We start from the raw sequence: 27,122 nt of genomic DNA on the forward strand, positions 1-27,122 counted from the left end.
AGTGATTAACATGAAATATCTAAACAGAGTTTTCTGGCTTGGGTTTAAGAAAAGTGAAAAACATTAAAAAATCAGAAAGTTAGCATTGTTAAAGTAGGTTTGCAATTTTATTTCTTCTGTATATAAGCAGTTGACACAATCTGCATATGTCCCTTCTTAGAAGACATGCAAGATAACTATTTTTTTGCAAATTAGTTTGCTGCCTTGTATGCTGTATCAGATAATGTATGCTTGCACTAAGCTGCTTTTTCATGTATAATGTTAAAATGTGCTGGTATTACTGGCAGCTAAATTAATTCATTAAAAAGAGCTAATAATTGTGTCATAATGTTCTTCTCTGATGGCAAGAATTGACAGCGTTACAGTGAGGTCTTATGAAAGTATAACTAAATGTAAATAAATTGCATGAGTGGGTGTATGATGTGTTCCTAATTGGAAATAACTTGATGGCAAACCTATAAAGAGACTGAGTTAAGACTTCTAAATTATCATCCTCAGAGAAAACCTGAAAGGCTGGGATATTGTTATTTTCTTTCTGATGCTATTGTCTAAAACTGTAGAACCTTTCATCTGCCTGCAAAATATGGTATTTAGAGTGGCACTACTCATTAGTAAATTCTGCTAAAATAAAAGTAAAATGCAGCTCAAGAGACTGATGTGTGTAACTCTTGTATTGTTTTGAAGACTTTGGAAGGAAGCCAAAATTAGCATCAACAGTGGTTTTGTTTAAAAAAACCGCATTTGCAGAACACTAGAAAATGTTTCAACAAATTGGAGAGAGGGCAAGAATCTTCCCAAGCACAGGCACTGACACTAGACAAGGTATTAATCTTCCTAATTTTAGTCATTTACGCAGCAGACATGGACATTTGAGGCAGAATAAAACTGTAAACAGAGCATCTTTCTCTCTGCTGCCATTGACGGGAGCCCTGCAGACCAGTAGCCCCTGTATTCTTGTCTGGTTTTAAGTGTCCAAAGTTCAGTGGAAGTTCTTTCTACCTGTCATGTGCACTACAGGAATGCCAGTTTCATTTTGTGACTCTAGAACACCTGAACACCACCCCAAGCTAAAGCTAAGCTGACATATGGTCTGGTGTATAGTAAACTTCTGTGTAGAACAATCCCATTCAGGAGAGACTGAATTGAGCTGTCCGACAAAAATAACAGGGTCTAGTTTTTTTCAAGAAAACTATTCATTAGTAAAACTTCTTGTTTGTGAAACCAAACTCTATCACTTATGATAGTTTTTGTGCTAGTCATTATTATTCAGCTGTGCTTTATATTTTGATTTGCTAAAACCATGACGAGCAAGCACATCACAAATATCAGGGCTCAGATTCTGTACATTGTTTCAAGTATGAAGGTAAAATTCCTCATATAATTTTTTGTCTTGACCCCTGAAGTTGCTTTAAAGTGTGATGGATCAAGCCTGTCACTGGTTTGGGTTTTTTAGTGGTCATCACTTAGATGAATTCAAGTTTGATTAAGCTCCCTTCGAGCTTTGAAATCAGTAAGTTCTCTCTGTCCAGTCTCCCAAAGGGTGAGTGCGTGCCTCACAGCATACCTTGTTAAGGGAGTGTGCTAGGAGCAAGAAAAGAGAAATGTGAAGATCAAGGATTTGTCATAGGAATCAACCTATGACAATTTTTTACTCTTCTTTCAGTCTGCATGTGTTGGAGACTGGCAAAACAGGAACAGAGCATCAACAGATGTTCGATATCAAGTCAGACAAAAAATAACCTGTTAAAGTATAAAACACACAGCTGGGACTTTCACTTGAAGAGGTTAGCAGGTGCTCTGTCAGTCCATATGTAAGGCACTGGTGCAAGTGTTTGCTGCAGTCCCAGCAAGAATGGCATTCAGGCTCTGTGAGGTATTGATTAAAATATCAATTATTGGAGCTAACAGGAAGGCAAGGGAGAGTGGGTGATTATACAGGCCTCCAGAGGGGTGTGCTTTCTGGTGCCTTTCAGTTACTGTGAACCTGCCTCTCTGAATTCCATAATAAAAATAGTGGAAATACATAATCTAGAACTGGCAATCTGCTGATTAAAATGTACAGGAGAAAGCTTGAAACAAGAGATAGAGCATTTGCAAACCAGAGGGATGATGCAGAATCAAATTTTCCAAGGAAAGGTGTTGTTAACAATTCTATTTATTAGATATCCCTCAGTGGTGGGTAGGAAGTTCTTTCAGTTTTTCATACTTGGTTGTCAGTTTTATGTTAGTGGCTTTAAAAACATTATGTGTGTTTCTGCTTTGAAAAGTAGATACAAAATAGGGAATGAGTATACAGTAAAAGTATCTGCATTTCAGAATATGCTGAAGGTTGTTTTCAGATACAGTGCAGGGCTAAAAGAGATCACCATATCATCTTCCTCTCTGAAGCAGGGTAAGTTTAACCTCCATGGCTAGTATATTCCAGGCTTTCTATCCTCAGTTTTTTTACCCCAAATTCAAGTTGGGAGTAACCTTATGTATATGTGAAATGAAAGGTTTGTCACTGTATTCATTACTGTAATAACTAAAATTTGCAGTTCTCTACCACCACCTTCTTAAAACTAGATAAGTCCGTCTTTCCAATTTTTCCCTAAGGAAATGTGTGCTAAGCTGTGTCATTTTGTTTATCTGGAATTTTTACAGTTGTTCCCTATCTTCAAATATGGAATCTGAAGCTGTACCTGGTTTATCAGGAGGAAATGTCCATAGGGAAGAATAAAGCAGGGTAACATACTGTGGAGAGTAACAGGTCATAGTCATGCACGGTATAGTTATTAATATACATAGCAGCTGGATTTTCTCTTACTTTCCTTGCAGCACAAGAAGTTTGGTTCCCAGCTTTGTCCTGTGTCATGAACCTGAGGTTCTTTGCAGTGTGCTGCCAAAATAATTACCCCCTTCTGGTCACCCTCCTTATTTTTTCTTTTTTTCTATTTTTCCTCTCTTTCTCTCTCCCTTTCTCTCTCTTTTTTTTTTCCTTTTTTTTTTCTTCCTCTCCTAACCCAAGCGCTATATTTTCTCCCAATCTCTGCTGAATTTCTTTATACTTATTCTAAGAATTTCTCCGTTTGGAATGGCAGTTCTGTCTCCTACAGCAGTGACAAGCCCTACCCTTTAAACTGTGAGCTAAATTCACAAAATTTAGTTATCTGACACTCACTAGAAAATACTAACAGTGATCAGGGCCTCACTTCATTCCCCCTGATGCCAAATTATTGATTCCTACTTGCTGAGAATATTGAGAATATTTTTTAGTTGTGCATCCTCCTTATTGTCAGTTCACCTGTAGCCTTTCTCCCTGGTGAGGGTGTTTTTCAGGGCAGTCCAGCATCAGATTGCATCAAATCTAATACCTGTTCTTCAGCATTTGTAATTATGAGATCTCCAGGAAGACAAAGCCAGGATATTCTGAGTGATGCCAGGTTAGAGGACAAGAGAGTCTGAACTGGTATATGACCTTTTCACTTTGAGCAAGACTTCCCAGAGATGTTGTGCAGTCTCCACCCTTGGGAGGTTTCTAGACATCAGTAGATAAAGTCAGGTCTGATTGCCCTCATTTGTGCTATAGGGGCTGGACTAGAGACATGCTAAGGTCTATCTGTTTCTATTCTTCCTCAGATCTGATCTTTTTACTCTTTGTTTGTCCTTCTGAGATTTATGGTTTCCTCTTTTCTGTGGAGGAATCATGATCAGTTCTTGCTGATGGTGTATCAGAGACGTGTAACTTGTTTTACCAGCTGTACAAAGCTTTAGGTTCCACCTGATTTCCTTCTTTTCTCTATTACAGCATATCAGTTCCCACATATGATGTTGTCTACAGCCAGTTGCTGGTGACAGCGTTATTTGTGAGCAATGACACAGCCACAGTGACCCTGTAATCACCACCTTCTGGACTCTGCTTGTGTACCTGAAGGTGGGGAGCAGAGTCATGCAGTCACAAAATTAACCTCTTAATTTCCTTGTGCCTTCATCAAGCCTGTGCTCATGTCTTTCTCCCACCCCCCAGCTACCTTCTCCATGAGATGTAACATCTTGGTGCTCCATCTCAAAGGAAGTTATTGAATTTAGTCAGTGCTACACCAGGGATGTCGTACACTAATTGGCACAGCAGCGCAGCTCACTTGGGGTCTGTCTGTGAATGCTGCATAGTTTTAACTTTCAGAAGTGTACTGAGGTGATCAAAAAAGCTCTTGTGTTGAAATTTTGGGTGGACCTCAGGAAAAGTAAGCATGCATATTCCCATCAGTAACTGGTCCACATCCATAACTTTCCCCTAGTTCTACAACCTTGGCCTGTTCATCTAACCTTGTGTAACTTGCCTATGGAACAGAAAAACTAGCAGGTGTGCCTTATCTGCTGTAGGAGGACAGGCAGTTGCCAGCCTCTCTGGTGTAGAAGCCTTTTCCTTCCTGGATGCTGCATTTATCCAGCTGTTTCCCATCCACTGTGGTGTTCGGAGGTGTATGTGAGTGGAGGGTCCTCCCTCCCTTAGCACCTGACACTGTATCCCAGCACAGCACTTCCAGGGGAAGGCTGCCCTTTCTGCCACACTCTCTGGACTGGAGGCAGCAGAGGCTAGTTAAAAATAAATTAGGGAGCAGATGGTGAGGTAGATTATTGTTCATCCTAGGGCAATGATGATGATGTGCCAGCTAACTGCTGGTTGTCTATCAGAATTAATCAGGAGCTGTTGTGGCACATGATCAGTGAAGCCACTGCTCCCCCTGGGAAGAGGGAAGGAAGAGCAGAGAAACAGCTCAGTAAAATAAATTGTTGGAAAAGCACTAGTTTTGAAGACACAAAAAGTTTCTGATGGAGAAAAAATTCTAATAATAAAAACAGGAATGTTTTTAGGATTTGGGGTGTTTTTTTTTTTTTAATGTACTTTCACTCTTTTATATATCTGCAGGTATGATTTGCTTCTGGAAAGCAATTGGGAAAACTTGGTCACTTTCTTCTTGCATTTGTTTCTCCAGAATTGTAGATCATCTGAAATAAAAAGATTTAAGAGGATTATAGGACCTTTACAAGCACTATCTCTATTGCTAGTATGAAACGTTATCCATGAATGTACCTGTTTTGGATTTGTGATCAGTGTCAGAGGAAAGGACTTGACACTTGCTGTGCTCAAAACACTTCACAAATGTTAAATCTCTACACTCACAAAACAGACAAGGCAAAAGCTGACTCTACCCACTGAGCTGTAAGGCAGTATCAGTTCTGATGCTTTAGCAATCTGAAGGGTAGTTTACCCATGTTACCTTCTTATTCACTAAAGACGTTAATGAAATGGTTTAAGAAGTAGCAGTGATGGATCAAATTAAGAAATAAAACAGGAAGTACATTTTTGGTTATTGTTTTGTAATGAAAAATAGCAGTAAATTTTGATCACTTACTCCACTTAGATAACCTATCTATTTTACTAATCTACTAACGCATTAAACCAAATTTTCTATTTTGTGTATTCAGCTTCTGTTGTCCAGGCTATGTCTGGTGTCTCCTTTCAAGAGTCCACCCTAGCTGATGTCCAAAGTTATGTTTTGTTGGGGCGTAATTTGTGGAAAACTTATGCTTTGTTTTGGAAAGTGATATGCTAAATATTTTTTATCTAAGACTGTCAGGTCTGTACAGTCTATCTTAAATTGCGCATTTTCCACAAATATACAGTATAAAATACAAAAAATTAGATGAAATTTGCTATTTCTTGATACTTTTGATCTGTTCTTCTTTTAAACTTTCTGTTAAGAAGGTAGTGCTGTTTTAGGTTATGCCATAATCTGAGGGCTCTGTCTGTATGTAACAGGGGGTGCTAAGGCAAGGCTTCAGTTTTTATTTTTCACATAGTCTAATTTGATGTGTTAGAAATAAGATAGAATGGCATAAAGAGAGGTGGTGCCTCTGTTCTCAAAATTTGCAGGTGTCAGGGAGGCTTTTTGTTGCTTTGTCTGGCATTACTGTGAACTTCATCAGTCTAAACAGTTCCTTGAGTGATATGGCAGGTCACTGGTGAGTTATCTGCAGCAGCAGTAATCTGTAGATCAGGAGCCCTGTTAAAATATTCCTGATACTAACAAGTAATTTTCTCTTTCTTGGTGTAGAAAACGATGAGAATTAAAATATTTTTTTTTTTACTGGGGTATTTCTTATTGAGCATAGGTCAGACTGAACTGGAAAACTAATCTCAACTGGCTTTGGTTCTGGTCAGTTCTCATGTGTTCTGCTGCACGAAGGTCAGGCTGTTGCTATTTTGGTATCTGTAGCACCTGAAATGTCCTTCGTTATTTCTTTTTTTTTGCTAAATGAAGTAATCTCAGGAACCTGCTTATTTCATTGCCCTTGCCCTTCCGAGCTGCTGCTTTTGGTATACATATGGTTGGAGTGAGAGGATGGTTTAAAAGAAGTTGTGTGCACGTGGGGTGGCTTGTTCTTTAAATCTTTTTAAGTGCTTGGATGCTGGTATGGTGAGGTTTTGTACAAACCCTGCAGTGCGGAGGCGCCTGACTCCACGGGTGAGCATTAGTCAGTTTTACCATGAAACCTGTGATGAGAGACTGCAGTACAGAAGGCAAAAATTGCCCTTCACTGTAAAGATATTTCTCCTCTAAGAAGAACAGTAATTGAAAACAGCACCTTTCTAAGTAGGCAGTAGAAGTGAGAGTGCTGGGAATTTGGTCTTTGAAGTGTTGTTAGCAGAAATCCTGTTTATTAACATAAGCCCCAGGGACCTCTGACTGTTTCACCAGGCTACACTCTTGTTTCAGTCCCTCTCACCTATATAGACCCCTGTGGTTCCCTTTGCATGAGTCAAAAGAAAAGGATAGAGAGCATAAAAAATGCATCTTTTTTCTTTCTTTCCTTGAGGGAGTGTGGGAGAGAGGCACCTGGACCTCAGTCCAGGCTTCACAAGAGATCCTGCCTAGTGTAATGGGCCAGCATTTGAGCAGCCTCAGCAATTTCTCCTGCATGTTTCACCTGGTGCCCTGTTATTTCCTCCTAATTTATTTTTTAAACATTTTTGTAGTCCTAGTCTGTGTTAGTTTTCCTTTATGTTCCAGGTTTCCTCCTGGAATCTGTGCAATTTCACTTAGAAACTGCCAACTTATTTCTGTTCATGGCAATTCTGGCACCATCCTGCAGTTTGGATCTCAGCTCAGTCCTGAGGAGCCTTCTCATTCCATTTATTCTCCCTTACATTTAATGAGAAAATGGGGTTCTCCCTAGTAGCCTCTGGGAAGCACTACCCAAGCTTTTAGGGCTGCTCCCATTACTCTAATGGCTCTGCATGGACAGAGGGAGGAAAGGTGGTTAAGCACTAAGTGCTGTCTTTGGGAGAAGCTTTTCCATCACACTTCTTTGGATTTCTCTTCACTCCCTTCTGCCAGCTCTGGCCTGAAGCCAAGGTTATGTGCAGGGAGTCCTGCAGGTGGGAGCTGACTTGGCTGTAATCTTTCCCCAGCCAGGAGAGGTGGCCCTTCATGGAACAGTGCTGGGACTGGTTTCATGTGCTATGTGGTTTTCACAGGAAAAGGCAAAAGTCGTTTCCTTTGAGTGTCAAGAACAGAGAACTTCTGTGCAAAGGATTTTCTAAAAGGTATAATATTAAGGAGAAAAGAGAACAGTAGGTGGCATGACTATCCAAAAGAAAGTCTGACGGACCAAAAAAAAAAAAAAAAGTATTACTGTTTCCTTGATGGAAGGTAAGAAGTGAGGCTTCATGTGCTGAAATGTGAGAAATACAGAATGGATCAATAGATTGTTAAAAATGCTATGGAAGGCAGCAGTTAAAAAGTGGCACTTCCAGGCAAAGGGTATGTGCAGAAGTTTCTTAAGGGGATCTGTTACCTTATGTATTGCTGAGAATCCAAGTTAGTTGAGTAGAAAATGCTTCGCAGTACCAGCAGAAAGTCAGCTGAAAAGCAGCATTCATTCTTACCACATACTGATGTGTATTTTTGCAGTGCTGAGGCACCTTTGAAAGCTGCAAGGTAGGAGCATGGACTCTTCCACCAGTAAATAGTTGGTGAATATTACCCATAAATTATTTCTGACCTTGAGGAAGGAGGGTAATGTGATATCTGTTCTGATAATAGTCTGTCTTTATTCTTGAGTAACCAACATCAGAAAAACTTGCTTTGTTTGTTGTGAAAGGCCTCCAAAGCCTCTTGGAAACAAAAAGCTTAAGAACAGCTTGTCCTCTTGGTGTTGACCCATTCCATTATGTGATGCTGTTGAAAATAAGGCTGGAAACAGCACACTGGCTTGGAGCTCCTGCTTTAATTCTTCTCTCTTGTTATTTCCAGCTGCTGCCATGCCCAGCACTGGTATGAAACACACGCTTCTGATATTGGGCCCCTTAGCCTTTCAAATACTGCCTTGGGACCATGGTTTAAGGATTTTGTTCTTGCTCTTTATTCTTAAATATATTTCTGGTGTGTACATGAGCAGATTTGCATGAAATACAAAGTCTCAGCATCCATTGTGTGTTCCCTTGGGTGCCCTTCTTTTTAACTGGAGTTTATTATAATGAGGAGAAAATGACATTTTAGTTTTGTTTTATTAGTCTGTATTGTTCTCTGTTGGTGGCCCTGGGTGGTGATGGGGGAGATTTTTCTTATTACATAATAACTCTGATTCTGAATGCTCTGAGGAGAATTTGAAAGTAAAGGATTTAAGTTGTTGCCGTTTCTGAGCAGTGGAATTTTAAGCCCTTTTGGACTGTTAAGTAGCGTAGTAGGTGTGCCAGAGTTCTGAATCTCTCTCCTCAGGGAATGTGTTGTATGATTTTAAAGGGATTTGGTAGTGGCAGTGAGCATGGAAGAAAAGATCTCCCTCAGAAAATCAGAAGTGCTGGTGTAGTTTAACAAGTGGATCTCGGGCATGGGGAATGTATTTAGCATTTGCCATTGCCTGAAACAGGGCAATCCAGAAGAAGCCTCTGAAACCTTCTGTTTCCCTGTCCCCAAACACTTGAGACTTTCAAGGAAGAAAAACGCTGGCCTTGTGTACTTAAAGGTGTTGCCAAGGGTGTCTTATCTTGGCAATTCCTCCTTCTGTTGTTAACTGCAGGGTTCATTTTGTGCCAAGAGGGTCCGGAATGAGTGCTGGACTCTATTCTTAGCCATCTGTAATAACATTCTAGCACCACCATTTTTGCAAATTATGCCTAGGATAATGTAACTGCTAGAGTAAAACCTATTCTGCAGCTTAACAGAGGGACCTTCTGTTTCCAGGACTGCGAGTCCCTCAATTTTTGTACATTTACACACTACTCTCAGGAAGAATAAATAATACATGAACATATACATTGGCTAAGTGAAATTTCCTCCTGATTATAGTGAGACACTGTTTAATCACAGTTATAAAATGTTTCTTTCATCTTTTGCCATTCCTGCTGTGTTGAAGAGTTCCCTTTGTTGTTTTATGTTACCATCTTGTTTATGTTTTTTAAACAAATTGATCATTTTTCATATGTTAGCGAGTTGCAGTTTTGAAACCTTCTGAACATGTTTCTGGCAGAATTACCTCATCTGAATCAGAAATAGTGCTACTGCATGAGTGCCCTTAAATGAGGTGGCTGTTACATCTATATTACAAGAATAGAAGCTTTGAAAGAAAACTGACTGACATTTATCCCAAATGAAATGTTTACTCTCTGTTTAATACCTGGTGGGCAATTCAATACTCTGAATCTATATTAAATGTGTTTAATATCAAAATGTTTTAGAAGCATTTTTAAGGCTCAAAATAGGTCCTGAAAAGTCAGTATCTTGGTATGCATGTATTATGAAATGCTGTTGAACTGTATGGTGAAACACTGGGTTTTCTACTTATAAAATTCATAGAATAAGCCTTTTTAAATCACCCATTTTCAAAGGCTGATTTGGAGGGCAGGAGTATGTATGATTCCTTCCCAAGCCTGTAGGTTAGGGAGTTAAATGCTGTTCCAGGAACCTGGCTTTTACTCTCTCTACTGTACAGTCCCATTTCATACTGAACAGCAGGTCAGTGAAGACAAGCTGTTGGAAGGTGAACAGTCATTGCTCATTCTCTAATTCCCAGAAACCTATTTTAAATCCTTATGGTCTGACACTGAGAAGGATCAATCTCCTAGCTCTTGACTCAGAAGGATTTATGCTAGAATATATACAGACCTGAGGAAAACTGGATCAAGATTTGGGGCACATAAAGTTAAAACGAGGGGGTTTTTTTCCTTCATTTTGGAGTCTTGATCCCATTTGTAAACAGTAGATTACACAACTTTCTTAATAATTCAGATAGTGTGGAAAATTAATGAACAGATTAAAATCTTTCTTCAGATAATAGCATTAGTAACATTATTTGTTCCTAGCCCCATTTTTAGCTGAAGTACTGTGCTTGACATTTTCTAATGTGCGCTCCACATGCTTCCTCATTCATCTGAGGCAGAATTGTGATAGAAAAGATGTTTTAGCAAATTTCTGTCTAGGATCTGACAATAGGATATGTCCAGCAGTGTATGGTATTGGTTGTTGCTGTGCCTCCTGCCCATAATGGTAATTGTATGTACCTGGTATTAGGTCTTCAGAAAAGGAATAGGGGGGTAGAGACGATGCTGTAGTTCATGAGCCTGTTACTAAGAGAGCTGTCAGTTTTGGGGGCAGGATCTGTATTTAGTAGTCTGCATCTGCTCGACCCTGACACAACGAGTGTGGTGATTTGGGTGCTGTGTGCTTGGCTCCAAACTGCAGCCCCTGCACTGACCATCTCTGGGCAGCACTGGCCCATGAACCTTTCAGTTCTATGCTTTCAGGTATCACCCACGTGTTGTAGATTTGCTCTGTCACTGTCTCTGACCAATCTCAATTGCAATAGCCCATATCTTCTTTATAGTTAGAAAGTATAAATTAGGTGAAGCCTGATGCATTTTGGATTTCAATGGCAAAACTGGATGTTTTATTACAGAAGTGGGTCAGTGAATCTTCCCAAAATGCTGACACTTTCTACACATGGTCCAGTGTTTGTTTTCATGCAATGAGTGTCTGTTCTGGGGTATCCCAAACATGACTAATACAAGTGGTTAAACTTTGTGTCACTTTTCAGAAGAGAGTACTGCAATCATCCCTGGGCTGTGGAGTGGCCCCAGGAGCTTAAGATCCAGTGGCCCATGAAACCTATCTTGGAAAGATGAGATGTGGCATTACATTTTATGTAACACACTGTGCTCTGTAACTGGCTCTCTTATTGCATGTGTAGAATCACTGAATTTCTTGCAAGAGAGAGTGGTGTATTGCTGTGGTATTCAGGAGACTACTTTTACTGGTGGGTTTCTCTTGTTTTTTTCCTAAAGCAGCTGCATTTTTGGAATTCATATGTGAATAGAAATGTACTAGTGACTATGGGTTTCCAGTATGGAGAGAAAAGAGGGGTGGGGCCAGAGGGGCTACCTGATGGAATTAATAGCAGACTCATCTTTCTGTGTGGCAGGAGTGCATTTCTCACTCAGACATACTGGATTGCTTTCTCGTTGAGGTGAGAACAGTTTGATGAGGGCTGAGAAGTCTGTTTAAATTTGGGAGTCAGTAAAGGGCAACACTTGCCACAGACTAATCTGAATTATGATTAATCCAGTTAACAATCAACTGTTTTAACAATTAGCTCTGTTACCAGATCTGTCCATTAAGGTTATTAAAACTCTCTTTGCTTTTGCTTAACCCCTCAGGTTGCCACTTCTAGTAGATCGAGTGTCCTTATAGCCTAATGTGGAGTACATTGTGGTAACTGCTGATCTAGGTCTGTTATAGCCACTTGGCCTACTATTTTGTATCTTTAATGATTCAGCAGATATATAGCTTTAGTTGCTGCTGTAAACAGCTCTGTAAATCTTAAAAATCAATGATAAATGAAAGGAACTTAATTATAATTTTTACTGACAGCACTGCTTATTACTTAGGTTGTGAAGTATGATCCTTATGTGAGATTAGCTCATTGGTGGAGGGCAGGCACAGGAATTGTTCTTTGATTTTTGTTCTGTTCAAAACTTTGTCAAACATTTACTGTATGCTGAGTTTTTCCCATTCTATGCATCTGACTATGTTTAAATTGCTTAGGAAAATGTAATTTGAAAGAGTTTGGCTATATTGAAGAATGGGCTGATGCAAAAATGGGAGACCAGAAAAATATATATTCTTTTGCCTGTGTAATATTGTTCTGAATGACAGGTTGTGCTGTGAAAAAATCTTCTATCCCTCTGGCTTGAAACAGGAAATTAGTTTGATGACCAGGGCTCAAATCAAGAGGCAGAATTAGTTGATCTAAGAGTGTGGGGCAGAGAGGCATAGGTATGAGGAGAGGCTGAAACTGGAAAAAGAAGTCCAGGAAAAGAAGAATGGACAGAGAAGTTGGAGAAGTGAGTGATGCCCAGGCTGAAAAAGCAGGACAGATAGACCAAGACTTAACTAGCAAGAAGAATAGGACCATCAGAGAAGGAAAAGCCCAGAACTGGGATGGGAAAATCTGGATAGGAAACTTTAGGCATGGGGCTGGCAGGTAGATTAGCAGACTCCCACAAAACATCTCTCTTTCAAGAAGCTAGAGCAGCACCCAAGGTGTTTCCTTCTCATCCTCCCTTTGTTCCAGGAAGCAGGCTGGCACAGCACCCTGCTCCTCTGCAGCGCTAGCAGGTTGTCATGTGGCAAGTCAAGTGGCAGAGGCCTGTGCAGAACTGAGGGCTCCAGGTTTGCAGATGAACCACATGGCTGCTGGGACAGCATCCCATGGTGGAAGGCATTTGTCTGCCTTCCTGGTGATAAGCACCTAGGAAACTCTTGTCCTTTCCTCGGTGTCTTTATACTCTCTTTTTAACATCAGGTGAAGCACTCAGGGGTTAAGGAGTGCTGAACTAAAGCTGCCTGTGCATCCTGTTACTTTTTCCCTGTGACATAATTATGCCTGTGCCAAAACATCCTTTGCTCAATGGGAGAGAGGAGTTAGGCTTATAGAATGCAATTTTTTGTCTGGCTTGCTGCAGAAAAAGGGAAAATGCAGTGTAATAGTCAGGGAATTACTTGAAGAAAATGTCTGTAGAAGCCACAGGAACATGATCTGATCCTCCAGGCCAGCTGAGTTTGTGTGATGTTGAACTAGTAATTTTAAGCTTTTCAGAGGCTGTCATTAACCATTGTACCTAACTCACTGGACATGCCCAATCCTAGAGCCTGAAAGACGAGTGGTAAGAATACTGCACATTCTGTTCTGAAAAAGAAGCATCTCAAATCAAGTACTGCTCAAATCAGCAGATACTTCTGAAACTGTGCCATCTGTGCCTCAGCTCACTCACCACGTAATGGTAATAATGCTACTTCTAAAATAAGGTTGTGGGAAATTTTGAAAATAAATTAGCTTAATGTTTTGTGTTGCAGTCAAGAATAAAGAATTGGATGAGGGTGAAGGCTGGAGGAATATAAAGGATCTGAAAGATTATACTATGAAGTACAGTGTTGTGCACCTACCATCTAATGCAAATGTCTGCTATAAACATGGAGTTCATCAACTGGAAACTACAAAGAAGGAAAGATACAGAGGAAAAGCAAGATCTGGGAACATTGCTAGGTCTTGTGATAATTGAGGCAGCACTTTAATGGTCTCTTAAATTGTGATTTTAAAAGGTCTCAGTGGCTATCAGAGAAGCACTAATGCCTTTGAGCTTTTGGGAGAACTCATCCGGACACTTGTTTATACTTGCCTTTTCTATACTTGTCTTCACAACTGAAAGATGAGAGCAAACTGGAGGAAGGGCCAGTGAGGCTGTTACCAAGGTCAGAGGAAGGGGTGGCCACTTTTACAAGGTAAAGAAGAATATATGGCCTTGCAAAATGAAGACTGAGGGATGAATAAGACAGCAGTTTGTAAATACATCTGAAGGATTAACAGCAAGATGGAAACCAGATGAGATGAGGTACAGTTCTTGGCAAAACTGTAATTAGGTATGAGAAGAATGGGAATAAGTTGAGGTTGAAAATGAAATCGTTTTTGAGAGAGTAGTGAGAGTCTTGGGCAGCATCCCAAAGGACAGAGTGGAAGACCCCTTGCTGGGTTGGAGTTGAGGCTTGAACTCTTTGATGAGGGTGCAAGCAAGGCTGGGCTCAGACTCAGGAATCTATAGCCAGTTAAATGTGTTAACTGTAGCAGATGCAGCATGCACACTTGGACATCCTGCCTTCAGTGCATGTGGGTGGTTGACTGTTTCCGTCTCTCAAGTGAAATCAAGTCATTTAAATATTTTGGCCCCATACTTCAGAGCTTGAGCTGCTTTAATTTTAGTAAGCCTTCAGGATCCAGATTTACCAGCATATCTGCCCCACAGAGTCTGGGAGCATATGGGGAGATCTCTTTCAGATGGCTGGTTTTTAATGTGTAGCCAGAGAGGTCTGTTGAGTGCCTGAGCATGTGTTCAAAGAAGGGGATATATGTGCCTTCTGTAAGCATTTCCAAGATGCAGGAAACCCTCATGTTTGTTTGCTCCAGGATATCTGTTAGTCCTGGTTTATGCAGCATTCTGTAGTTGAAAAACTCTGTTGTGTAAGGGCTAAAGGAAAAAACACATCGTTGAGTGGAAACATTGCCATTCTCAGCCTTTGGATGGCCTCCACTTCATGTTTGCCACATGCAGTTCCTATCTGAAAGGAACATGTGTCACTGTTGATGTGATGTGCCATGTCATAAAAGCTTTGGTGACATTTTCTGACCTCTTAAAAACTAACGAAAGAGGTTGCAACTTGTAAATGCCATCTGCCATGGCAAAGCAGCTTCCAAGTTCTCTAATCACATATGCCTCTTGTGAAATGCTGCATCACCTTGAAAAAAAATCAGCATATTAATGGAGGAAGCTTGTTTCACTCATTCCCAAATTCTTTACATAAATTATCTATTAACTTTTTTTTGCTTATTGAGAACCCTGAGGGGTGGAAATTGCAGCAAATCCATTTTAGCTTTAGGAGTTCTGTTTCGTTAGAGCTGTATTTACTTTATGAATTTTTAGTACTCTGAATTGGAACCATTCTCCCTATGACCTTAATCTTCTGCAGATACTCATGGGTTTCACAGATGGAAGTGTGAAGAGTCTGAGCTGTCTCAGGAACACGTCACAGGACTTTTGTAGGGCGTGTAAAAATGAGGGGAGTGTTCTTCATTAACCTAGGTTTGTTCCCATAGTCCATTAAGGGAACTGAGATGTGCTAATTTTTTTAAATTGATTCAATTTTATGGCACACTGATAGTTTCAGATGTGGAATAAGGAGTCTAAATGTTGGGTTTAGTTTTTGCTGGGCTTAGAGCTTATACAATGAACAGTTTTGAATCAGCTGGGACAGTTTTTACAACCTAGAAAAAAATAAGCAAAGTGTTTCATACTTGGATATGAGAGAAGAGCACTGTATCCACTTATCTTTTACTTTGCATAGTGCTGTTGTTGGCTGCTGTGGCTTTTGCATGTCAGTAAGACTTTCTAAAGAGAAGATTTATTGCAGGAAATGTGTCTGTGTCCATATTAAAGGTCATATGCACAACATGCATTAATTTCTGAGTAACAACAAGCAAAAGCTACTTCACATGGTGCCAGGGTACAAAACTGTGTCTCTGCAGACTGGAGAGAGGCAACAGATCTCCCTTCTGTCATAAACAGTGCTTTTTTGTTTGCTGAGACAAGTGCAAGCATTGTCTAGCCCTCACAACCAGTGCTGAAGAAGTTAGGTCTGTTTTTATCGCTGTATTGCAGGCAGGAAGGAGGTGTGCTGAAAAATGAAGTGACAACACTAGCAAATCTATATAAGCAGCGAGCCGAGACACCAGAAGCCCTGGCTTGCCAGCCTGTCTCATTACATCATGCCCAAGTGCCCTGGGCAAACCCTGTTCTTTTTAGTGTGTTTGTACATAACATTGGTGACATAGCAGACTTAATACTGCTTGTAATTCTAATTTTTATACTTGAGATTATAATTTCTGTGGCAGGACCTATCCTCAGGCTCTTTATTGGTAAAAAGATCTTGTCATTTCTTCATTGGGTTATTGAGAGGTGAGGCTAGATGTGCACGGGTGTCACAGAATAGATAAATAAAAAATATGACCTAGGGACAAGAGAAATCAAGGCTCCTGTGAGCATCACTCTGGACTCCTTGTTCTGAGGTGGCAGGGGTATGTTCTCAGTCCAGCACTTGCAAGATGAAGTCATTACAGTGTGCTGCTCCCTCCAGCAGACCAGATGGAAAGGTCCCACTGTGCACGTACCGCCCCAAGGGCCCTGCTCACAGATGGAGTGATGAAACCCAAAAGCTGCTGTGCAGGAGTTCAGTGGGTTTGTTGTAGCTGCTTTGCCATGTAGCCATTTCATTATGACCTGTTTTTATAGATCCTGATGAGGTCTGCAAAACAAACTTTATTTTTAACTGCTATTCACGTGATTCTTATCTTACCATTCATAATTTTAAGCTAATATGGGAGTTGGGAGGGATAGGTTTTTGCATCAACTGCTGTGCAGTAATGATGTTTTTGCCTGTTTTGGTCCTGAAACAGAAACCATCTCTTTTTTGCAGTAGCTGCAAAGTGGCAACGGTTAGATTAGCAGTGACTGCAGGCTGGTTGGCGCAGTGTAAAACTACCCCTTTTTATTGTGAAGTCAGCCTGTTCACGTGGCCTGAGAGATACCAGGGCAGGCACATGAAACAGACTATATTTGAACTCCTTAGAGGATATTGTGTAGCTTTTTATCACAGCCCAGTCATAGCTGACATTTAAAATGTGCAGCAAGGAGGGAGAGAGATCAGGAGATGTCTCAGTAGAGGTATTGCAGCCCATCTGGGGTTTTCAGAGCAAGAAACTGTACCCAGCTGGGTATCACTGGATGGTATCAAAATGCTTGGTTCGTGGTCTGCTTGAATAATAACCAGGTACACCATGTGTGGTTTTCAGGGCAGAAAAACTCCTTAGCATCCAGCCAAGGGAACAGCGAGGCACTGCTGTCGGGAAGGCTGCATGAGGAGCCCGGCCTGCTGCTTTCCTGCCAACACTGAACAGCTTCTCTCATTTTAGGAACTTTCCGCTGTACGTTCTGTGAGACTGAAGTGGAAGAAGATGAGTCGGCAATGCCCAAAAAGGATGCGAGGACACTCGTTGCGCGGTTTAACGAGCAGATTGAGCCCATCTACGCACTGCTTCGTGAGACGGAAGATGTTAACTTAGCCTATGAAATCCTGGAGCCAGAGCCCACAGAGATTCCTGCCCTGAAGCAGAGGTGGGAGCATGCCTGGTCTTTCCTCACTGCATTGCTTCCCTGTAGAGCATTCCTCCGCTCTGTGAGGCTTTCCCAAACCTTGTGCAGGACTTACTTGTACAGGACCAGCTACGCAAACAACTGATAAATTGCCCCCAGGGATGTGTGGTTTACAAGGGGACAGAGGGCTGTAACTATTTTTTACTGAACAAGGCACTGTTACTGTTTTCTGGTCCGCCCTCTGCATGTATTTTTCTGTGAGGTGGGATGCCTGAATTGCCTACTGCTTGCCATGCTGCAAGCTACTATGCACACCGAGCCCTTGGCCCGATATTTTAAAAATGCAAACTGCAGCTGCTTGACAAAGCTCTGAAGGTACCAGCTAAGCTGTCTTCTATCTCTCTAATACTTACCTTTCATCTCTTCCTTTTGCTTCTGCCTAGCTTTTGAAACAAAGCTGTCTGCAATCCACACCTTGTATTTCAAGTCCTCATATTACAATATTCTAGTTTGAAGACATTACTTGTAAAAAGCAGGGTTTTTTTCTTCTGTTTCTGTCCAATTTGTTACACACCTTTTTAGGAAAAGACCATGTTGGAATCAAAAACTACTTAAAATGTTCTTACCCATGGGAAATGACACTTTCTTTCAGAACATGCCTTGCTTTACAAAAACAGATGATATTTAAATAATACAAAAAGATGTGGGGAGCTGTCAGTTTTGTCAGCTGTGGTGAAATGTGATGCACTTCTCTGTATTTAAAAAAAATTAATTATGCACATGGGGGAAAGAACTGTACCATGAAGAGAAGTATTCCCACAGTGCCTTGGGGTGCTTGGCTTTAGTTAATAGGAGAGCAGGCAGAATACTCATTTTTTTTTCTCTCAAGCTAACCTTGAAAAAGAATGTTCCTCATATATTCATGCTAGACAGCTTCTAATTAATATAACAAAAATTCTTTGTTGATTCATAGTCTTTTTCTAGCCATGAACGTAGTTATTTTTCCTCATCAATTCTGATAGAAAAACAGAAGCAATATAAAGAGCAGAACAGATTTTTCCAAGGTCACTTAATGTGTCTTTGGCAATATGGGGAATTCTTTGAAGCATTTATACCCAAGCTGAATGGCTCGACTTTGCTTTAAAATCCCTTTTCAGTAATTTAAGTAGTAGAACTGGGATAACCCTACCAAAAACAGAGTAATTTTTCAGTCTTCCCTTTTTGTGTACAGGAAATTACCACAGCAGAGGCCTGGTGCAGTCCCATGATTAAATAGCAGCACCCACTTACTTGACTCTTAAATACTTAAAAAACATTGTAAATGATTAATTACTCTGTGCAAGGAATGACAAAATAAATAGGGAGCTTTTTAAATGCTTACTTGAACACAACTTGCTTCAGCACATACAGTGATTTAATTATTTATTAACTCTTATGAATTCAAAGCAGTTAATTCCATGAAAGCACTGCTGTGAAATTTTTTAAAGTGCCAAACCCTGGGTTATTTATCCTCTCTGTTTTTATGGCGTCTTGAGTGTCTGAAATCATTGACAAAACTGACATTTGGTGATTCTGAAACAATCTGAAAAGGTCACAAAATGCCTGCATCTTCTCTTTGCACTAACGTGGGCAACTTCAGTATTTTCAAGAGAGTTACAGCTCTAAGTGGCCCCACTGGCATTGCATAACTTTCATTCACCTGCCCTTGGAAATTGGGTGGATCTTCATTTATGTTTTCCTAAGAGGCTGTTAATTTTCTTAATTGCAGGAGAACATGAATTAGCCCTGCGGGTTTCAAAATAAACCTGCTTTACTGGAGCCCTTTTCTGTGTTTTTTGAGAAATTGTGGATTTTAATAACCCTTCTATTTCCTTGTGTCAAAATAGCATCATTTCAGTTGACAAAAGATCTTCACAGAATTAATTTTCTGTGGTTATGTTGTCAAGAACCATGGGTTGTCTGTTGTGAAGTTGAAGCTCTTAAGAGCAGCACAGTGAAAATGTGCTTTGTTTTATCTCCAATGTGGCAAAAAAAGAGTTATCCCCATTATCCAAGACCTTTCTTAATAGTCTGGGCAGGATTGAGATGAAAATTTCAAGTTGTTTGCCCACTGCTCAGTGTGGTTTCTGTGGGCCATACCTCAGCTGTGTCAAGGGCTATTTGTGTTGCCTTTAAAGGCAGCTAAACCACTCATTAAGGGATTTCCATCAGAGTGAATAAAACAGACTAAATGTAGCCACATCTGGGCCACTGAGCTGCCACAGTTCCTGCCTGCAGGCTGGCTGTGTGAAGTCTAGAGCAAGGTGGGGAACAAGTAGTTTGTGGATCTAACAGAGAAAGAGAGATTTAAGAGATCCCTTCATCTGCTCTGTGCTGCTGGTAGGGCAGCTCCCACACCTGGCCTTTTGTTGGTGCCTGGTCCATGGTGTCTAATCCTGTACTTTGGAACAGTTTGCTAAACAGTAAGTCCTCTTCTTGCAGAAAGGAGTGTTCCCTTGCTCAGGTAGTCTTGGGGTGGTGCTCACACCTACCAACAGTGTCACAGATGTTAAAAAGACACAAATTGAGGCACATTTGCAAAGATTACTGGGGTCCAAAATTAGACAGAAAGTGTCTAGATGGCTCTGGCTCAGTGTGGGATGTTGCAGTAGATCACGTGAAGCAATTAGTACTGTAGGTGTCTCATAGAAATGTTTCATTTTTGAAATGTTCCTGACATCATGGAATAAGTGTTTTGCTGCTAAATGGTTCTGTGTAGGAAAAAAGTCAATTTCAGGCCCACTTACAGGGGCTTCTGTGCAAAAGTATTATTAGGTAGTTCCTGGCACTACTGAGGGTTTAGTGTCATGCTGTAGTCATGGGGAGGGAGAGCTTGGGGGAGAGCTGCATTGTGCATCCTGTGAGGAAAGTGGATTACATAAAATTGTCAGGGAAATGCTAGTTAGAGATTTCTATTGTGTGGGAAGCAGAGCGGTGCTTTTCACAGAACACACGCCTGTCTTGGAGAGCTGAAAGGTACCAACACTTGAAATAACACACTGGGAAGAAGGTCTCTGTGTGGTTCCTTGGGTTACATAAGCAATACATGCGCATGAGCCTTCTGCCCCAAAATTCAAGGCTGCTGTGAAGCTCTAGCAGAGCTGGCTGCAGGATTGCTGAGGACATGAGACATGCTAACACTGATGCTGTGAAATATTTTTTAACAGATCCCAGCCATTCCACTACTGAGAGGCTGTGAGTAGCTCTTGATCAATACTGTGGCTGAACACACCAATATTTTTTATCTGGGCAAGAGCAATGTTCACCTACCTGTGTAATTTCCCCTCACTGTTTACCCCTAAAAATCCAGGAGAAGTAGTTCATCAAACAGGGGTAATGTCCTTGTTAAAAAACCTGCATATTAGTCAAGTCTTATCCAAGTGCAACTTTATTTTAAGCTTCTTGGTTGGAGAAAAGGTCACTGGGTAGAGAGCAGCGACAGAACCATGCTCACTGATGACAACTGTCAGCTCAGCTGGTGTCGTGGAGTTTCCCTGATGAATTTACTCTGGACAAGAGAAGGAGTCAAGGCAGGGCTGTTCCTCATGAAAAGCTGTAGTTACCCCTGGCAATCAGATGACTGAAATTAGAAGGCTGAGGGTGGGTGTGGTCTGCAGTGGATTTGTTTCTTTGAAAAGATGAAATCTCATTCTGAAGTAGAGGAACAGTCACATTTGGCTCTCCCCACTCTTTGCATATGTAGCAGCACAGGTCAGGGTGTATTTTAGGCTCACTGCCATCATCAGTGTGCAGAAAATATTTCACCTGATACCCTCTTTCGATCAGATCCAAGCAGAAATGTTTTTCTCTGTCAGTCTCCTGAGCTAGAAGGGACCCTGCAGGGAAATGTGCTGAGAGCAATGGAGGGCTAGGCTTTGACTGCCATACCCTTCACAAGGGTTAGCACCTTTATTTCTCCAGCTTTTCCACAGTGAAGACAGTTTTTCTGTCCCCTTCTGCACTCCATCAGCACACAAAACCTTTTGTCCAGCCCTAGTCCTCTGGTTTGATGGTTCTATCTCTTCTTTCTTCTCTGCCTGGACTCCCCAGTCCTTCCAAGGCTGTATCTGTAGATAGTACAGACACTGGAGAGGTGATTTTCCTGTGCATTGTCACTCATAGTTCAAGCAAAGGTTTGAATTGTGTTTTTCATGGTGAGTTAACTCCTTCAGGAGTCCTGTGATTAATAGCAGTTCACAGCTCTGAGTATGCTGAGTCCCTGGGCCTACAGTCTGCCTTGGTTAAACTTCAGTGCTTTTTTAATGAAGTATTTGGTTGCTGTGTGAAGGCCAAAAAGAGGCTTTTCCAAATACCAGACTACTGTTTGACTGTGTTTTGCTGCTGTGGCTTTTGTTTCGGGGAATTCTGGGATTTTGTTCTTGTTTTAACGTAAGTGCATTTGCATCTCTAGTGTTGCCTCTTTTCAGTGTCTGTGGTGGATGTTACCATTTTCCCACTACAGATCCATAAGCTCCCCAAACCAGCAAGCCGGCACAGAAATTCCTGGCAGCATGTTAGAACTGAGAATGAAAGTTCTCAGTGCAGATCATGGGAGATAATTAATCATAATTTAAGTGTTTTTGTCTAAGGAGGGGCTTGTTCTGAGAGCTCTGTTTTTCTCTCTTTGACTTTCATGTAGCAAGGAGCGTGCAGCTGGTGCTGGTTCAGGGGCAGCAGCTGGCCTTGCAGGTGGACACCATCGGGAAGCATGGACTGCAAAAGGACCATCATATGAGGACTTGTATACCCAGAATGTCGTCATCAGCATGGAGGACCAGGAGGATCTGAGCCGGTCTGCAAGTGAAGGAAAGCCAGCTAGAGAGAGACCCATTTGGCTGCGTGAGAGCACAGTGCAGGGGGCTTATGATCCTGATGAAATAAAAGATGGTAAGAAATTCACAGGGCAGAAGTACTGCTCTGCTTATACAAGGCCTTTACAGTGCTGTCAAAAACATGTTCTGCTGTATTTGTGTACAGCTGCTCCCCAACACTGGAGTGTGTGCTCCCCTCTACTCTGCAGAACACCTGTGTGTAGGCAGATGTAAAACTTCCTTAGATCAAGGATTGAAATCTAGGTCAGTAAAGCTGAGCTGTCAGTGAAATTCTGTGGGGGCTTTTAAAATGTTAATAAACTGTTATGTCTTCCATCTTGAGAGCTTACTGCTTCTGCATGAAGGTCTTTCACTTTCATCTAGAAAGCTGTTTCCCTAATAGGTCACTGCTGAAAAATAGCATTTAATAATGTTCAGTGATTCTGAAGTCTACTAAATCTACCAGCAGTGTTTGTATGTTCCCAGCCTTCATGCTAATTGTTTATCAAAACTTGTTATATATGAAGAACACTCAGAAATAGAGCTTCTGGAAGTACAGTAGGGGGGTCTGTCACCATGACAGGTGTGTCTTTATTCACTTCTGTTTGTTTCTCATTATCTATACTTTTATTTTCATTCATCCTGGGGTCAGGTTGTCCACAGACCATGGTCAAGATCTTATAACCATTAGTCAAAACATTCTGCTTTGGTATGTGTGCTGTTTAAATTTCCATGCCAAAATTGGAAATGGAGACCTTTTATGATTTTTACAAGAGTGATTCAATAGATACAATCCTTAGAGTCATTTTAGGATTATGGACTGAAACTGATGCCCTAGGAAGAAAAGATGGCAAAAGGGAGTTGTGTGTGAGTATGTGACCCTGGAACTTGTGCCATGTTCAGGAGAGGAGTGGAGTATTTAGGTGTAGCAGAAGTGAAGAAAATGGATGTGATATAATGGTCAGAAGATACCTAAAGAACTTGTTCACATGTAATACCTTACAAGTGTGTTATGGATCCCAAAACATTTTTCAAATAGATTAAACAAAGTAAGATGGTTGAACAACCCGCTCCTGCAGTCTGTAGCAGATGATGTTGTTACTCACCAGCCATGGTGAGTTCTCACCCCATTTTTCTGCTAGACATTCAATTCACCTTTAGTTTTAAATCAACTCCTTGAGACAATTTCTGATGTACACAGCATAAATGTTTCTCAAGAAGTCACTGAGTGACATGGAGGTGGAGTATCTCCTTACGGGATAGTGGCATCACTGCTTAACCTCCTCAGCTACTGGAGATCAAAGGAGGAGCTTGTGGAAATAGTCTGAAATTGCTGCTGCAACACATAAACAGGAAGGAGAGAAACTTGGGACTATTGTCAGAAAAGATTCACTGCTTGGATCTGGTGGAAACAGTTCTTGCAAGCAAGAGACAGCCCCTCTGAGCCACAAAGTCAGCCTTTGTAGAGCTGTCTCTGGCTGTTGTTGTTTCACAGCTCTTACCGTGATGAGCTATGATAGTATTTCACAGAGATGCTCTCCTACAGCTTCTCATGCTCCACAGTCACAAGCAGTGAGCTGAGCACATGACTGCCAACACGATGCCTTTATTCTTTCTTTATTTCAGGAATTTGGCAGGGCTCTAATACTACTAGTTGTAGCCATCACCCGTTACTACAACTTTATTTACAATGAAACCAATTCTGGTGAAATTAGGTATGGTTCTTTTATCCTTTATTTTAACACAGAAAAGGAGTGGCCACAAACTGCGTGGCTATTAGTGCTAAAAGCAGAACTTTTTTCCTTCACATTATTTTTTCATCTCAAGTGGAAAAATGTAACCAGCACATTTCTGATTGGGGAGGGGAAAAACTTGGGAGCCACCTGCCTGGATGTGGTGCTGAAACCATGAGGGTCTGTGTCTTGGAGGAATGGGCAAATGGCTGCCTGTATGAAGGCAAAATGCCAACACCTCAGCTCCAGCAATTGTTCATAGGCAGCATCTTTTGGTGTAAGACAAAGTTTGGCACAGGGAGCCTGTCCTACTTTTTAGGCCTTTTTTTTCCTCCATATTTAATTTTTTGTTCTGCTTTTTAAAAAATTATTTATTTTTTTTCCATACCGCCTGTAGTTCTTTTGGTTCTAGGTGGACTCACAGCCCACTCACCAAATGTAGGATTAGGAGAGGTTTCTGTGTGATGCTACTTTTTGAGCAGAATTTTACCTTTTGAATCCATGAACTGCAGACATCCTGCCTACCAGAGCCATATTGAACCCTCCCAGCTATTGTACAGCCAAGTTTACTGAAAGAGGAGCACAGGCCAGGTGTGTCAGCTGGGACTGAGTGCAGTCCCCTTCAACTAAGAGGTGTAGGTAGGGAGCCACAGGGACTGGCTGGGCAGTGTTTCAGCTTGGAGAGCAGGCACTGGTTAGTGATGTGCTGTACAGCTGGGCTGCAGGCTGTCATCTGCAGCTGCTCTGTGCCACCACCATCTTCCTGTAAGAGCTTTTCCCCTTCCTGCCTGGTAGAGGTGCATCTCTGAGCTCACCAGGCAAGGCTGTTCTAAATGTTGTTTTATAACACATGGTTTCCACATATTCTTTGTCTGCCTGGATCTATTTCTTCTCTGTGTTCATCCTTATAGGCAGGGAGCTCAGCAGGATAGGGCCTTGGCTTGGGGTCTGTATTTTAAGGACTGTTTTGCTTTCTGCTCCACTATAATGCCTGAGTTGGTCACCTCCCTAGGGAAGTCTTTGCCAGGTGCCTGCCCATTGTTCATTTGTTGTCTTCACTTGCAGTGTGCTCCTGGTCAAGGCTTCCAGCTGGAAGCCAAAGTGACTCTAGGCCTCCCAACTCCAAGGAAATGTCAATACTTGCTCTACCATTGTGAGACATAGCTGTCTCTGTCTTTCAAGGGAGAGGAGGAGTTGGCATAGAGAAAGGGTGTGACTTGGCCAACTGTGCTCAGTGACAGTAATTAATAAAGGCTAAGAAAACTTTCAGGGCCATCACACAGATCTCTGTGAGGAAATGCTCATTCCCTCGTGTCCCTTTGCAGGGGGCCGGGATCTGGATGCGTTCCAGGAGCGTGAGGAGAGCCGGGCAACCCTGGATGACAATGAGGAGGTGATGCGTGCCCTGCTCATCCACGAGAAGAAGACACCTTCTGCTTCCACTGTCACTGTCAGCGGTGCCGCTCCTCTCTCTGGTGGCAATGTGAGTGACTCGGAGAGCGAGACAAGCGAGTCGGAGGAGGAGTCTCCTCCCCGCCCTGCTGCCACAGCCACCACAACATATGGGCTGGAGGAGGAAGAGGAGGATGAAGAGTTTGAGGTGGTGGCAGAAGACCCCACTGTCACAGTGGCTGGTCGTCCACATTCTTACAGCCAAGTGAGCCAGCGCCCCGAGCTGGTGGCCCAGATGACACCAGAGGAAAAAGAGGTTTACATAGCTATGGGGCAGCGCATGTTTGAGGACATGTTTGATTAACTGGTCCCTGCCGTGGCATTTTTTAAAAGGTGACTTTTTAAGGCAGAAACTCTTTAGCAGAACAGAAGACTGGAGCGCATCTTCCCTCCCTTGTGCGCAGACAGGGTCACTGTGGCACAGCGCTGCTAATCGCAGGCATCCTGCTTGCCAGAGCAGGGGAGCAGCAGAGCTGCATGTGCCAAAACACATAAGAGGAGGATGAGTCTCTGAAGTGAGGATGCTTGCAAGGTAAAAATCTGCTTCAGGGTGCCTTGCATAGGCACTGCTTTAACCTCCTCCAAGGCCCTAGCAGCTCTTTCTCCCGATAGCTTTAAGTTGATTTTGTTGCAGATCCCAGTGAAGTCCTCATCCCTGCTCCCAGGGGACATAAGGGCTCCGTAGTCTGAGCAGAGTGCTCTGCTGAGAAGGGCATATGTAACATGCAGCTGTCTGCTCAGCGAGGGGAGAGGAGAGGGAAGCACTTGTCTGTTGATGGCAAGCTTGGACAGGACTAGTAGCTGACCCTCTGCCAGCAGCCACTGGCCATCAGAGTGGCTCTTTCTAAGCAGGCCTGTAGGCAGCAACCTTTTCTTGCTTTCCTTCGCTCCCTAGTGGGACTCAGCACCTCAAGGTCAGGTGTAACTTGAAACAGCAAGCACATGCAGGCAGTCACTTTTTGTCAGTGTAACAAATGCTCTCCATGGATCTGAGCTGCCAGTGCTCTGACTTGCTGGGAGATAACTTCATTTTAAAATATTGCTGCCTGTTGCTTCTGCCTAGCCCTGTCCATGAAGACATGCAGACAGTTCACAGTGGGCAGAGCTACTGTCAGGCAGTGCCAGAGAAGTAGCATAACAAAGTTTTATTTGCAATCTCACCAGGGCTATATGATTTTAAGAGGAATTACACAATTTTGAGTTCTTCTTGGCACACTCTTCTGCCACAGAAAGACATTTATCAGTGCCTGTAGAGCAATATAGTATTTTCAGTGTTTTCCTCTTTCAATTGTAAATGTTGCTTTTTAAAAATTGTTGTGTTTTCCTACACAATACTACAATAAAACAAAATTATAAAAGAGTTCTGTGCTCCAGAGAGTAGGGGCAGCATTATATGCTGTTCCATTTCTATGGGAGGTACATATTTGCTGTTCACTGAGACTGTAAATCTGTTTTATACTAAGTATGCTTTCTATGTTCTGCTAACCTTGTAATGCCTCCTTTGTGGTTTGATTTTCAGCTTCTCCATACTCTGAATCCCCTTTTTTAAATACTGTTTTAAATTTCCTTCAAGTCATTTTAAAGAGGAATAAATAAACATAAACTTCTTGCCTTTGTTATCTTTAAGTTTATCTTGTGCCTAGTTGGGAATGCTGTTTGCTTATCATTTTGATCTGTTGGATTCAAGAAAAAAAAAACAATTTTAAGTCTCCTTTAAGAGGGCCATTTGAAATCCCACTGCACATTGTTTCTCCTTAGCAGAGCTTCCTTGAATGCCTCGTGGAGTCTCCTGCACTTCCAGGATGGATGTTTCATTACATCAGTGCTGTATGAAAAAACAGAGGC

At 41.7% G+C, this 27,122-nt stretch overlaps 1 protein-coding gene across 1 annotated transcript in view; it reads left to right on the forward strand.

Moving 5' to 3' along the window:
- Positions 1–26,885, forward strand: part of GTF2E1 (general transcription factor IIE subunit 1) — a 48,446-nt gene extending 21,561 nt beyond the window's left edge. The window contains exons 3-5 of the mRNA XM_062515512.1: positions 17,062–17,263; positions 21,921–22,168; positions 25,151–26,885. Of these exons, the coding sequence (XP_062371496.1) occupies positions 17,062–17,263; positions 21,921–22,168; positions 25,151–25,581 (881 nt within the window). The 3' untranslated portion in view covers positions 25,582–26,885. The remainder of the gene's footprint in view (positions 1–17,061; positions 17,264–21,920; positions 22,169–25,150) is intronic.
- Positions 26,886–27,122: the final 237 nt, after the last annotated feature.

This window comes from Cinclus cinclus, chromosome 2, assembly GCF_963662255.1.
Source record: "Cinclus cinclus chromosome 2, bCinCin1.1, whole genome shotgun sequence".
NCBI classification, from domain to species: domain Eukaryota; kingdom Metazoa; phylum Chordata; class Aves; order Passeriformes; family Cinclidae; genus Cinclus; species Cinclus cinclus.